General features: G+C 38.8%; 1 protein-coding gene across 1 annotated transcript in view; it reads right to left on the bottom strand.

The window, feature by feature from the left end:
- The window catches only part of rspo2 (R-spondin 2), a 63,980-nt gene extending 52,016 nt beyond the window's left edge, over nt 1-11,964 (bottom strand). Inside the window, exons 1-2 of the mRNA XM_066715963.1 lie at nt 11,516-11,964; nt 10,899-11,233 (exon numbers count right to left, since the gene is read on the bottom strand). Coding sequence (XP_066572060.1) covers nt 10,899-10,992 — 94 coding nt within the window. The 5' untranslated portion in view covers nt 10,993-11,233; nt 11,516-11,964. The remainder of the gene's footprint in view (nt 1-10,898; nt 11,234-11,515) is intronic.
- Between the last annotated feature and the right edge of the window lie 1,208 nt (nt 11,965-13,172).

The raw sequence follows: 13,172 nt of genomic DNA, 5'->3' as shown, positions 1-13,172 counted from the left end.
TTAGATGAGATGAACAGACCACATGTTCCTGTATCATTGAAAAGATTGTACAGGTTTAGTAGAATTTGCATTACAAGATCACCCAATAAAACAACACAAGTCATTTTCTCAGAATTAATTTAATCTCCAAATACATTTATTTTCTGTAATTCATATATGTATTGCGTGAGTGATGCTCCGTTAACTTCTGAGTTTATGTTCTATAGATTTTGCACCTTGTATTTACTGTTTTCCTTTAACAGAGAAAAAAAAACCTGGGGTTGATCTTTGAGGAGTTTGCCACTTACACCTATTCATTGCATTGCAAGACAATCCACCTAATTAGTCACTGTCGGACGTTTTATTTAGTGTAACATTTGGTTTTGCAACTGAAAATTGTTGTGTAAACATCCACAAAAAACGAATACAAATAAATACATGTGCATATCATGTAAAGCAAAAGCAGAACCATTTGTGTAACGGTTTTCCATGTCAGCTGAATGCAATGTATAAACATGCCATCAATAATGTCAAAAACAGTGCGTCGCATAGCTAAAGAAAGATATTCCAAATGATTTTTTGACAATTCAAAGGGCTTTCAATGATATTTCTAAATGTAAAACATACTGTTAATCTTCAATACAAAGTAGCAACACATAGATGCGGTCCATGTAGCAGCTTCAATGATAAAGCCTTGAGCTGTTTATGAGAAGCTATATAATAAAACAGGTCTGCTTTTATGTTATGTATATCACCCTTGTGACTTACAACTGTTATTTTTACATACAATTAACCATTGATACAGCTGGGTTTTTACTGGAGTAAAGTACCTTGCTCAAGGGTACAACAGCAGTATCCCCCACCTGGGACTGAGCAGACAAACCTCCAGAGTCCTGAGCCCTAACCACTACTCCACACTGCTGCCCTATGTTTAACATTATAGATGGACCCATTTAAAGGCACATGACATAAACTACATTTCCTGGTACCATAAACCCATCAGTTTGTAAACACGTAAACTACATGTGACCTCCTTTTTCTTATTCAAGATTAATTATATCAGTGACAGTTGTTTACACAGGGAAAGACAGTTTGCCTCAAAGAAATTGGCTTTGATTCAAACAAAACAATATCAAGTTAAAGGAAAAAGTCAGCCAAAATGTAATACAAGTGCATAACGGTAGAAATAGGAATTTGAAAAATGTTAATGTTAATTCTTCAGTTCTCCCTACCACAGGCATACTTCAGTGTTTTGGCGATGCCGCACTTGTGTTAGCAAAATTAAAAGCCAAGAACTTGGCAAAATATGTTCCATTGTGCATACATGCCTTCCCAATAATGAAACACAGGTAAATTATACTGCAAACTTCATACAACAAAAACAATAATAATAAAGTAATGTTTTTTGTGATAGAAAATGGTAAATAGTCAATTTACATTCCCAACCCACATAATTGTTTTTTTTAAGTTAAATCACCTTTTCTGATGTATAAACAATAAAAACCTCATCCAGTGTTAATCAGAAAGCTGCAATTAGTGTTCATCTTTCATATGGTTCATGCTGAATGTCCAAAAGCACGTTTATGAATTAAAATGAAACAGATTTGTATATGTTACTGCCAGAACATATCTGTCTATTAGTTTGAGACATCTGATATGTCCAGGATGATCTCAATTAACATACATAGCATTTGTTATTTGGTAATATCATACACATGTCCTACTTTAAAATTAATTAAAATGGCACCGTCATATTTACATTTATCGTCTGACACATGAATACATTTCATTTTGAACAAGCTTAATTTATACGACTGACCCAGTATGACTTCCTACCGTCTGATGCACACTAATTTTCGAACTGGTGAAAGACAATGAGCTAAATTTAAGGGGCAGCTAATTACAAACAGCTTTCATGTTGATTACAAACACATTTGGCTCCTGAGCTCTACAGAAGAGCTAAATTTGATAAAAGTCAAAGTTGCACCTAGTAATATGTAATGCTATATTGATCTAATAAAACCCGATAAATAGACATTTGGTGGCTTCTAGTTATATAAAAGGCTGTTAAAATGGGCATCGGGGCATTTATATCTATGCCCTCTCTACTCTTAAATTACAGACAACTTGTGCTGTGAGACATTTTATTACATCTGACCAGCGTACTTCCTCTCCATGCCAAAGACATTGCATGCTGAGCCCCATTTTGATGTGGTGTGTTAGCATAATTAGAGGTCCCATAAAAGCAAAAGAAAAAACGTGTGCATCTGTATGATGTTAGAGACTCGCGCTGCAAATCAGGGCCAAAGTTGTTATACCGATCTGTGCAAGCTTGTATGTAAATATCCGCCATTGCCAGAGACATGTTTCATCCTCAGTGTGTTCCGGCAGGCCCCTTCGTTTCAGATGACTGAGTTAAAACCTCACAGATCAATACAAGAGGCAAACGTTCAAACTCCCGAACACACATGATGAAGCTTAAGCACGTACAACCACGTCACCAAAGTATTGGAAGACGTGTTGTCGAAAATATTAAAATCCCTTACTAAAGGTGCTAAAACAAGCAGTCTGCTACCACATGTGGGATTCAAAGGCTGAAACATAAACATTCCAAGTTGTGTATGACTTAAACGTGCAACGGACCGTGTTAGCAATAACCAAATATTTTAATGGAATACAGAAGCTGCTCCAAGCACCTTCAAACTCAAGGGAAGACCAGACTCCGCTAGGACCCCTGTCAACCCCCCTCTTCCCACACTGCTTGCCAACTACATGGCACATCTCCAGATATCAAGTGCTGCAAGTCTGATAGCAGTTCCTCAGAGCTTTGAGGTGAAAGGCCAGTCCCCTTTGTGGGATACCAGTGGGATGGTCAGGGTCTGCTGCCTCCAGTGTGTATAACCTATGCCTGACTGCTAGCAAGGTATTGGATACAAACAGTAAGGCGTGCCAGCAGCTGACCTCAGCAGTTCAGATTTCGGTTTCAAAAATTGTTACATATTAGATTGACATATGCTTCCAATTTAGATGTACAAATCCAATGTATACCCCTACTCAATGCCCCTTTTGTGTACCCACACAAACTTGCTGAATTAATATATATATATATATATATATATATATATATATATATATATATATATATATATATATATACACACATATACACACACACATTTTTTTAAGAAAAATAAAATGAATGTGATAAAAGACTGTTCAGATAGTGAAGAAGGAAGATAAGGCAGCTTGAAGTTTTATGTTTTGTTTAGTTTATTTTATGAGGAAAAGGCATAGATTAGCAATTTTATTTCTAAAGTAAACCTCAATCCCTTCTTATAATATGTTGTATTAAGTCTTGACTTTTCTATCAAAGTGGAATTGTATGCTGGTTGATTAACAATGAATATTGTTCTAGTTTATAAATATATACGCACAATTATTTTAAATACATGTAAAGTCATTCACAGCAGTCTTATAATGTTTTTTTTTTTCTTATCCCCATGTTTTCATGGGTACACTACTTGGAATAAATCCCAAATTTGAATTTTATTGCTCAATAAACTAAAGTATAGGAACAAATTAAGGAAACTGGCTCGCCGTACTTTGTAGCTTTATAAGAATCCTTATTAAGTTATAATTGCTTTTAGAGCACGTAATTCAAAGAAGAACGTAGGTAAAGGTTACAAAAGGCTCTACTTTACGAAGATGTTACACTAAACCTTTTGTCTGCATCTCCGGAGTTTCCACCACCACAGGAAAATATGGACTGTATTAAAAAATTTATATAATAAGTCCATTTTATTTCACATTTCCGAAAATGAACTTTTACAGTGTGGTAAAATGTAGCCTGGAACAAAAACATCTGCTAAGCATTAAGTATTACCAGCACATATGGGATACGATGACAATGATTGAGCGTTAAAGAGGAGGGCCTTTATGTGTTACTTGAAAAAAATAAAACTACAAACAATGCAAACTTGAAAAAATCAGTTGGCAAATGGAAAGAAATAACTTTGGGTTTTTGCATTATCTGCATTCAACAAAAATATTTTTCTCTCCAGAAACTCTCCTTCAACATGTGCTCCTTAATAACGGGATTTGTCAGGATTTCAAGGAAACTGTATCACAGGTTATTTGCTTGACAGAAATGTCCAATAATAAATGGAAATTACTTGACCATTTTCACATAATCAGGCTCAAAACCCATATGAAATGTATTGTACTTCGGTCACTGTAAATTAGAAGGAACTTTGACTTTATTCAGAAAATATTTTCTGGAGGAATTCACACAATTAGCCTTTTTCAGAAAGAGAAAACTTAACAAATGCTGGAAATATTCTAGTGCGCTTCCTCAAACATGGAAATAATATATTTTATAAGCGAAATAAGATACATTTTTTATCACAGAACATTTCAAAGCTCCAATGCATGTTTATGATATTTTGAAAGTATTGCTGCTCCTCTTGCAAATTGGCTTTTTGTTTGACAGAAATTTTTTCCTTCTGACCATTGCAAACCTGAAATCAATTGCAATCAATTAAAAACCAACATATAACTTGACTCTTGATTTGGTCCATGCCACAGTCTAACTGATATTATGCAGGTCAGTGCATCATCACTGAAAATAAATTAGCCTATGTTTTGTGTTATTGTTGTTGTCGTTTTTTCCCCTCACAGGTCATAGTGATTGATCCGATTCTCTGTCCCCATCCCTCTGACTGTACAAACAACTCATTTCGATTTTTTCCCCGAAGTAAGTCCATTCAAACTAACCAACAAGGCAAACACTTGGCTCAGTAAGAATATGCACAAGTAATTCTGTGAGTTCCCACACATAAACTGTTATACCTTCAGTGTTGACGAAAAAAAAAAAAAAAGATAAGACTTTTGTAATTAAAAGGACCCAGCTGCAACTAATAAGTAAAAAGGAATGTTACATTGTTTTATTGTTTTCATTCTATTTTTTCTTTCCCTTTTTGTGAACTCTAGCTGAAGCCAAAGAAATCACTGGACCTTTTCATTGTACAAGTGTGGGCACAGAACAACTACACATGGAAAAACGGCAAGCAGCTGGTCTGATAGGAACACAAATCCTAAATGCTGAGCTCTTGTTCAGGTCAAGGCTTTGGCAGGCTCTAATCCTTCTCAGGTGACGTTGCTTGTATTCAGCCACATCCAGTTGATCTCCTCAACTATTTTTCCTTCTTCTCATCCTTAAGCCCTCCAGAGTATGTTTAAGTAGCGCAGAACTAATGTTATTCTACCCAATGAGCCTCTGATTACACTCCGATAAGACTACTGTATGTTCCTGGAGTGATCATCTAGAGAACAATCAGACCAGCAAGGGCCAACGTGGGCTCAAGCCCAGCACGTTGAATGGTACAGACTGGTCTCTAAACGTTGAGGGCAGGTGTTTGGGTGGAGATGCCAGGGAAAGAAACCAGTGGAGGCACTGCTTTCAATGTTAACACATATCTGGATGCAGACAAATGCAGCTCAGAGAAGCACATTAGATATATACTCTAGAGAGATTAGGAGGCAGCATATGAAGAACTGTGTGAAGAAAAAAAACACGTCCAATACTAATACTTACAACCGGTAAGCTGGGATTTTTTCCCATATTATCCACGTTTTGGCCTCCTTTTGCTGCTGCTCTCTAATTGTTCAACTAAAACACACAGTAGTTATGCATCAGACAGACACTATCTTCCAATCAGTTGATTTGACTTGGATGAACTTCAGGTGAGAGTTCCCATACTCAAACGCATACCCTGTGACTTTTTTGTACTGTAGTACTGGTATCCCATTGTGTGGAACAGTATCTTAAGTGTAGTTTGCCTTTTATAAAGATGTGAATAACTGAATGGACGGACAGTACAATTGTCATGAGAGTGGTTACTGCAGAATAAGCCTGTTTAAACTAAGACTTCCAGCCTACAGAGATGTACAATAAGCATACAATCACATGTAGCTGAAATTTTTTATTTTATGGTAGCTATATTTTGCTAAGCTGCATTGATTCCCCGTTTTTACAAATTAGGTATTGCTAGGAAGACATTTTAAAGTATCCCTTTATCTCATTTGGGGAATGAGAACAGATTACCTGTATTTCTCACAGCCGAACTGATGATCATACACAGAAAGCAGGCAAGTCTAGGGTAACTGTGGAAAATAGCCTTAGCCAGAATGTAAACCAGACAAAGTGGTTTTCCACCCTCTTTCCCCTATATTGGCTGTGTTGCTCTTTGGTTTCTCTTTTTTAAAACACTTCTTGCCTTTGGATTCTGTTTTCCTCCCCTGTTTTTGATTGACCTTTGGCACTGTCACTGAACTTCATCTCATCTTGTGAACTTGTGTAGTAGATGTTGTTGAGCCACCGTATACAATCACTCGGGACTTAACTTGACTAACCCCTGCCCCAAGTCTAATGACGCACCTGCTGTGACTGGATTTTTGTATTCACCAGATTCCTGTCTGTTTATGAATGGTGCCTCATTCCACAAACCTTTCGCCAACCCAGATCAAAGTTTAGATCATTTATGATGTGATATAAAATAATATATAATTGCAAGGATTGTTATTTTTCATTTATGACAATTAAGTGTTTTGTTTCCAAAATTGATTGATTGATCGATTGATTAGAAATATATTTAAATGTGACAGCAAGTAAACTCTCCTATCTCTAACACAAATTCATTAAATTTCAAACGTTTAAATGTTCATTGAGGAATATCAGTCAACACACTATTTTATTGTCTTCACTTAGAGCACTATTCTAGCTCCACAAAAAACTAAAGTTACACCTACATAATATGATTAACATATGATTATTTAACAAAGTATGCTTATTTATTTAGGCAGGATTCTCATGCCTTTACTATTTGACAGTGTTGCTTTCAGAATCTACTTTCAACGAATGCTCTTTTAAAGGAGTCTTGTGCAATTGACTTATGTGACACTCAAAGAGAAACTTTGCCCACTTGGCTGTCTAAGAGATCTCGTTAAGGGTCATTGAAATAGCACTGGAAATGTCCCAATGCTGGTTGGTGTATAGCAGCAAATCAATGGACATGAATAGGTTCTTGTGGTCCACAACCACAAACTAAATGAAGATTTTAAATAAAGTGGACAGTTTCTTAAAGCGGACAGTTTTAAATAGGTTTCAACTGAGCATTAAGTTTGGATAACTTTAAAACTGAATGTATTGATGTTTTGCTATTGTTCCTTTTGCTGACAAAATAAAAAAAGAGTATTGATCTTGGAAGAAAATATGAAAATGAAAGAAAATGTGAAAATTAGACATCAATTTAAAACAACAGTAAATTCATGTAACTAATGGTAATTATGACCCTGCTACATCTACATGGAACTACGGAGTCTCTATTCCTTTTATTTTGTCAGCAGGTGGCATCATTAGCTAAGAAATAAAAATGAAAAGTAATACCCCTGAATTTAAATATAGAATATTATAATTGAATTAGTTTTCTGTCAATTTTTTACTGGTACCTTTATAGTTTAGCCTGTTATTGTTTTTAACATGAATATTCAGTGAATAAGTAATATGTCTACCTGGTACTTTAATGATACTTTACATGCAAATTAACTACAAGCAAAGTAGACTGTCCTTCAGTTAATGCAAATAAACTTACCAAACCCTTTAGGTAAAGATAACTTGATGAGTTATTAATTTCCATTACTCTGTTTATTAGGTAAAAGGCCTGCTAATAAAAATACGCCTGTGAAAAATGTTCCAGTATTCATTCAAGCAAACATTTAACACTTTCCAACTTTTTTTCTTTTTTGTACATTTTGTTCTTACTTGTTGAGAGCAAAATGGGCAGACCTAAGACACAAAATTAACACCCAAATGGTATTTGATATAGTGCAAAATAAAATACTTAGACAGGATGCAATCTAATGTACTTTCTATCTCAACAGATTTGAATACTATACTATTCTTCAGGAAACCTTGTATTTCGGATTACGTGTCCACAAAAGCTATCAAAGCAGTCATGGAGATGCAATTATTCGTCCATTTACAGCCCACTTAGCAGTGATATCTCTTATATATTTATTTAAATACTCATAATGAGGAAAGGATGGTTTAAACCTTAAGACTGGATTTCAGGCGCCAAGTTCAACCATTGCTTTAGGCAGTAGTTCAGTTCCAGAATCGTATGAACCTATTCCCAAAGTCTGTTAAAATCAATACGTGACTTGGACAGTTTCACAGAACAACTGAAATGCACTCAAGGTTCATACTGCTTAAAACAATATGCATTACGCTTGGCTCTAGACTGAGCAGCAGGTCGTTTGACATTTTTTAAAAAATCCAGATCTATCCCTCTCAACACCCTCTCACTTTAACCTCTATTCTCTCAATTAGGCAAACGCAGACCTCTCCAGCTGAATGTGTTGCTTGCGTTCCCCCCCAACTTAACTACTTCGTCCCTGCCAAAAGTTTGATCCCATTAAGAAAATTATATTATGGAGCATCTGAGATCACACAATCTTCATACAAAAACAGAATACCAGAAACCTTCTGACTGCCAGTACCCTGCAGTGATTGCCTGATTATTTGCAGATGGGTGATGGAAAATGTAAAACTGGAACGGAGGTTCCCCTTTATGCCATGCATTCGATGTAAATCCGTGACTGTGTTGCAATTTGCAAGGGCCAGGAAGACAGCAAGAAACACAATACCACCTATTTTGTGCCATTTTAGTTTCACCTCAATTATTATCATTACCACTGTTATTATTATAAGTAGTGGTAGCGGTAGCAGTAGCAGTTGTAGTGGCTATTTCCTGAGGATAAAACATCATACTGTGTAAAATGTAAAGCATGCTGCGTATTTATTTCTTGTTGTGGAAAACTAAAATAAGACTGCAAGGAAGCGAGCAAGCAGACTTCAGATCATTCATTCAAAGTTTTTTTTTCTTCTTCTTCTTCTTCTTCTTTTTTTTTTATTTACCAAGGAACTAAATCCATCTGCTTCAAGAGGGCCAATTGTTATGCAAGTGCCAACTGTTCAAAGATCAATCAGTGGATATAAGATCAATTAAAAGCAGCTTAGGGTTTTGTAGAGGGCCAATTCATATGACAGGGGTTCAACCTCTATTCATTAACTTACTCCCACAACCCTTTCCTTAAGCTGAGCTCCAAGACAGACACAGCAGCACTAGTGCACTGTCTAGCCGCTGCACTAAGCAGTTCCACATTTAATTAAAGACACAGTACACCCTTTGTTGGCACTGATAGTCTGGGCACTTTTGTGCATTATGATCCTATCTCTAGAAATGCAGGAACTCTGTGAACCATCTGTTGCAATGTATTTATAAAAATTAAACCAACATGACATTCCACTTCCCAGCCTACTCACAAGTTTCATATCGCTCAATAACACTACTTTGAGAGTGCTTCTTATTGGGGGGGGGGGGGGGGGGGATTAAATGCACTTTTTGAATGCACATTTTTTTCATCTACTGCTTTTGATGGTAGACAGATATAAACCCATGTACAAGAGCATAAATAGAATCGGTTCATTCATGGTCCCATTGCACATTTCGCAAAACCAATGTTATTTTAATCATCATCATCATCATCATCATCATCATCAGATGCAGTGACCTCACATAGCCGCTTGGGTGCTCTAATCTCCCACCCAGACACACACTGAGCATTGACGCGCACTGGCTGTGTAATGTAATGTTGCGTTACAAAAGGTACAATGTCATGAATCCGAAGTCCAATTTAGCTAGTTTCCACGTTTAAAAACAAACAAACAAAAAAACACCCACTATAATATTAGTTTAATATGAAAACAGCGAAGATAACAATGACAAAACCATCTAAAACTGGTCGGCATCCTAACCTGCAGGTTGAAAGCTAGCTTATCATTCGCCAACAAGACGCCCCTATGTCCCTTGTCCTCAGATTTACGATGCACTGGTGGACATTAGAAAGGACAGGGATGAGAGCTGCTCTGCAACTGCGCAAACATGCCAGCGCTCTGTGAACTGTCCCGGGACAGAAAAAAGACAAATGCAGTTGATTTTCTGCAACAGCTGTTATAATTCATTCCCCCCACTGTTTAACCCCCCATTGACTTATTTATTTTTCTTTTTCTTTTGTGACTTCAATCACATGTGAACTTAAGTCAGTTAAATGAACCATTAGCCTACTTAATAATAATAATAATAATAATAATAATAATAATAATAATAATAATATATTCACTAAATATGCATTACAGAGCGCTCGCAGGTACTCCCGGCGAAATCGATACCGGCGATATCTGATCCATCCCCGCCTGCTGTCTTCACTACTGATCACCTTATGATATCATCCGCCTGCATTATATCGTATTGAAAAACGAGATTAGAGCACCACTATTAGCAGAACCATATCAGCATCCATGTAATACAACCTTCACAGCCGCAATTACAGTCCGGACTCCCTGTCTCTCTCCTATACATGAAGAATCACCCAAGAAAGCGGGTCAAACCCATCCTAATAACGCACCGCGACTGCTACGCAAGACATTTACACATGCATGGTGATAGACGCGATAGCATGTTATAGATCATGTCCAATCAAGCCACGCTTACAACCCCGTCCATGCCTGTCCTGTCAAGAATCAGCCCATCGCAGGAACTTTTGAAGTGCCCGACTTTACAGAAGGCATAGTGTGACAGACGAGCAGCATCACCCAATCTTAACACAACCCCTAAACAGACACATCAACTTGATATCCAGGGATTCAAACAGACCCAAGACAGCAGCCCCTGCAGCGCCCGCACATCTGTCCCGCTGCTCCGGTGCAGATGTTCGCCAGGGGCGCTGGAATTGAAAAGGTGCGTCTTCTCCCCCCACCCCCCTCTCTCGGGCACACGGTGAAAAGATGAGCAGTGACCCACCTCTCTTGTTCCTCCTCCAGCGGTGTGTCTGACAGTGGCCGGACTCCATGCAGTTCAGGACGATCAGCGCAAAGGAGAAGAGTCGCAACTGCATCTGGACGGTGTGGCTTCCCTTGCGACCGGAATCAGAGGCGCCGGGACGTGCGAGCGAGGAGGTGGCTTTTCTTTTCTTGTGTGTGGGTTTAATAAAGCGTTCAAATTCCGGCCCCCAAACAGATCAAAAGTTCAAACGCGAGTCTGAACCCGGACGTGTCACACAGGAGACGGGCAGCGGGCAGGGATGGTCACACCTCCGGAGGACAGCATCGTACAGCGCAGTGTCCCGGCTTCGGATGCTGCGGAGACAGGGAGAGAGACAGGGCGCGTTATTTGACGTACAGCGGCAAACGGTGCAAACGGGAGCAGTGCCTTAGACTCAGACTGTAGATACAAAACATGTGCATGACAAAAATGACATCTGCATCAAGGGAGGGCGACACTTCTGGTCCCTTAGGAGCGGGGGGGGGGGGTAGGACTTGGGGGGGTAGGACTTGGATGTTGATGGAAAAAGTGGATAAGAAGTTATGGACAACTATGTATCAACACTGCGAATACATGGCGATATTGTGAAGAAATACCTGCATGGATCATAGGTCGCTCCCCCTGCAACACAGCTCAAGTCGCGTCGCAAATCCACACGCCAGCATCCCTGGTGGACCAAAAAGTTGACACAGATCCGCTCCTACTAGGGTCACTTGTTTCTCTTCTGACGGCACTGCTGATGTGGGCTCGATCTACAGCCTGCCCCGTCTCCCAGGCGAGGTCCTGTGTGCTGAAACAGGACGCAGATGTGCGCTCCGGTGTGTGAGCAGCAGCAGCAGCAGCAGCAGCAGCAGCAGCAGCAGCAGCGGGCGGGCGGGGAGAGGTCCAGGGGTTGCGGGACGGGCCGGTGTCTGATGTGCGGAGGTGAAGCGCCACACTGGCGGGGCTGATGCTCGGGTGCGTTTTCTATAGAGGCGCTGCTGTGACGTGACGGCGGCTCGGCGCTGTGGGCATCGTGGCGCTCCCCGCCGGCCCGCCGCCGCTTTTTTCTCTCACATGTTGAAGATGTTCGCCGCATCCAGGAGCCGGGCCACCCCCGAGAGACGCGCCCGCGGTCCTAGCGCCGGGCGGGTTTGGGTTATTATGGGAACGCACTTTTTGTAACGCGTGTTGTGTGGACTGTAAATCGGATCTGAGGCGTCTGCGCACGAATTATTTTTATTATTATTATTAATAAAACAGAAAAAGCACGAAGCTTCTACAAAAAGTGCTTCACCGACTACTACATTCAAAGAAAATGCACATGCACAGACAATCTCATATATAGAGAGGAAGATTATATATATACAGATATGCTGTATATCGAGATCTTTAACATGTTAGATTTAAGTTCCATACACTAAATTCCCACAAAATGCTCTGACCAATATTTTCGCCCAATGGGTATTGATTACTGTAAAGCAATATGCATAAATCAGTTTTTGAACTTATGATCAAAGCAGAATCTTGATATTATACTAAAATGCAAAACCTCTTATTACTATTATTACGTTTCCATTCGCATTTCCTCGGATTGCAAGTACAATGAACAGGTGCGTTACAGCGCAAACCTTATAATGCATGTCATCGCATGTCAGCAATGGCCTGTAAGCACTAACCGAAAAGGATTTAATATGAAAATAATGCTTATATATAGCGCCACTTTTGTTTTAAATGACCGGACCAAAACAAATCGAGAAACGTCTTTATTCCTATTGATCATCAGATCCTGCCATCAGTGATCAATACGATTATACCAGTAAGGTTGTGGCCAGTCATGCTTATATTTGATTTTTAATGCTCTTGTATAAAGTGCACATCATTTGGTATTTTGTCTTATTGGTTACTACTTCCCAAAATAATCCCAAAAAGCCGGATTTATTTTGCTGTATCCAAAAAGCAATGCTTAGGAGAGACAATGTCATAACCGTGTTTGACAGAAGACTTGAACAGATCATAGATTATGCGTCACTTGCATCAATTACCTTTGTACACAAGAAATCAGATCACTGATCCTTTAATTAAAAACCACAGACGAGCTAGATTTGTAGTTCTTAACCCATAGCATACACTTTAATAGCTGTGGGAATTGATTGGCAAGGCAATTAAAATCAAAATCATTTAATTTGCCAAAATATTTTAAAGAATTTGAAGTAAATTTGGACACCTTACTTAACATTAAGAATAGCCTCCCGATGGCCTCCTTATAAACTG

Source organism: Amia ocellicauda, chromosome 10, assembly GCF_036373705.1.
Source record: "Amia ocellicauda isolate fAmiCal2 chromosome 10, fAmiCal2.hap1, whole genome shotgun sequence".
Taxonomy (NCBI): Eukaryota; Metazoa; Chordata; class Actinopteri; order Amiiformes; family Amiidae; genus Amia; species Amia ocellicauda.
The sequence above is the reverse complement of the archived record's forward strand: the minus strand, read 5'-3'. Positions and strand labels throughout refer to the sequence as shown.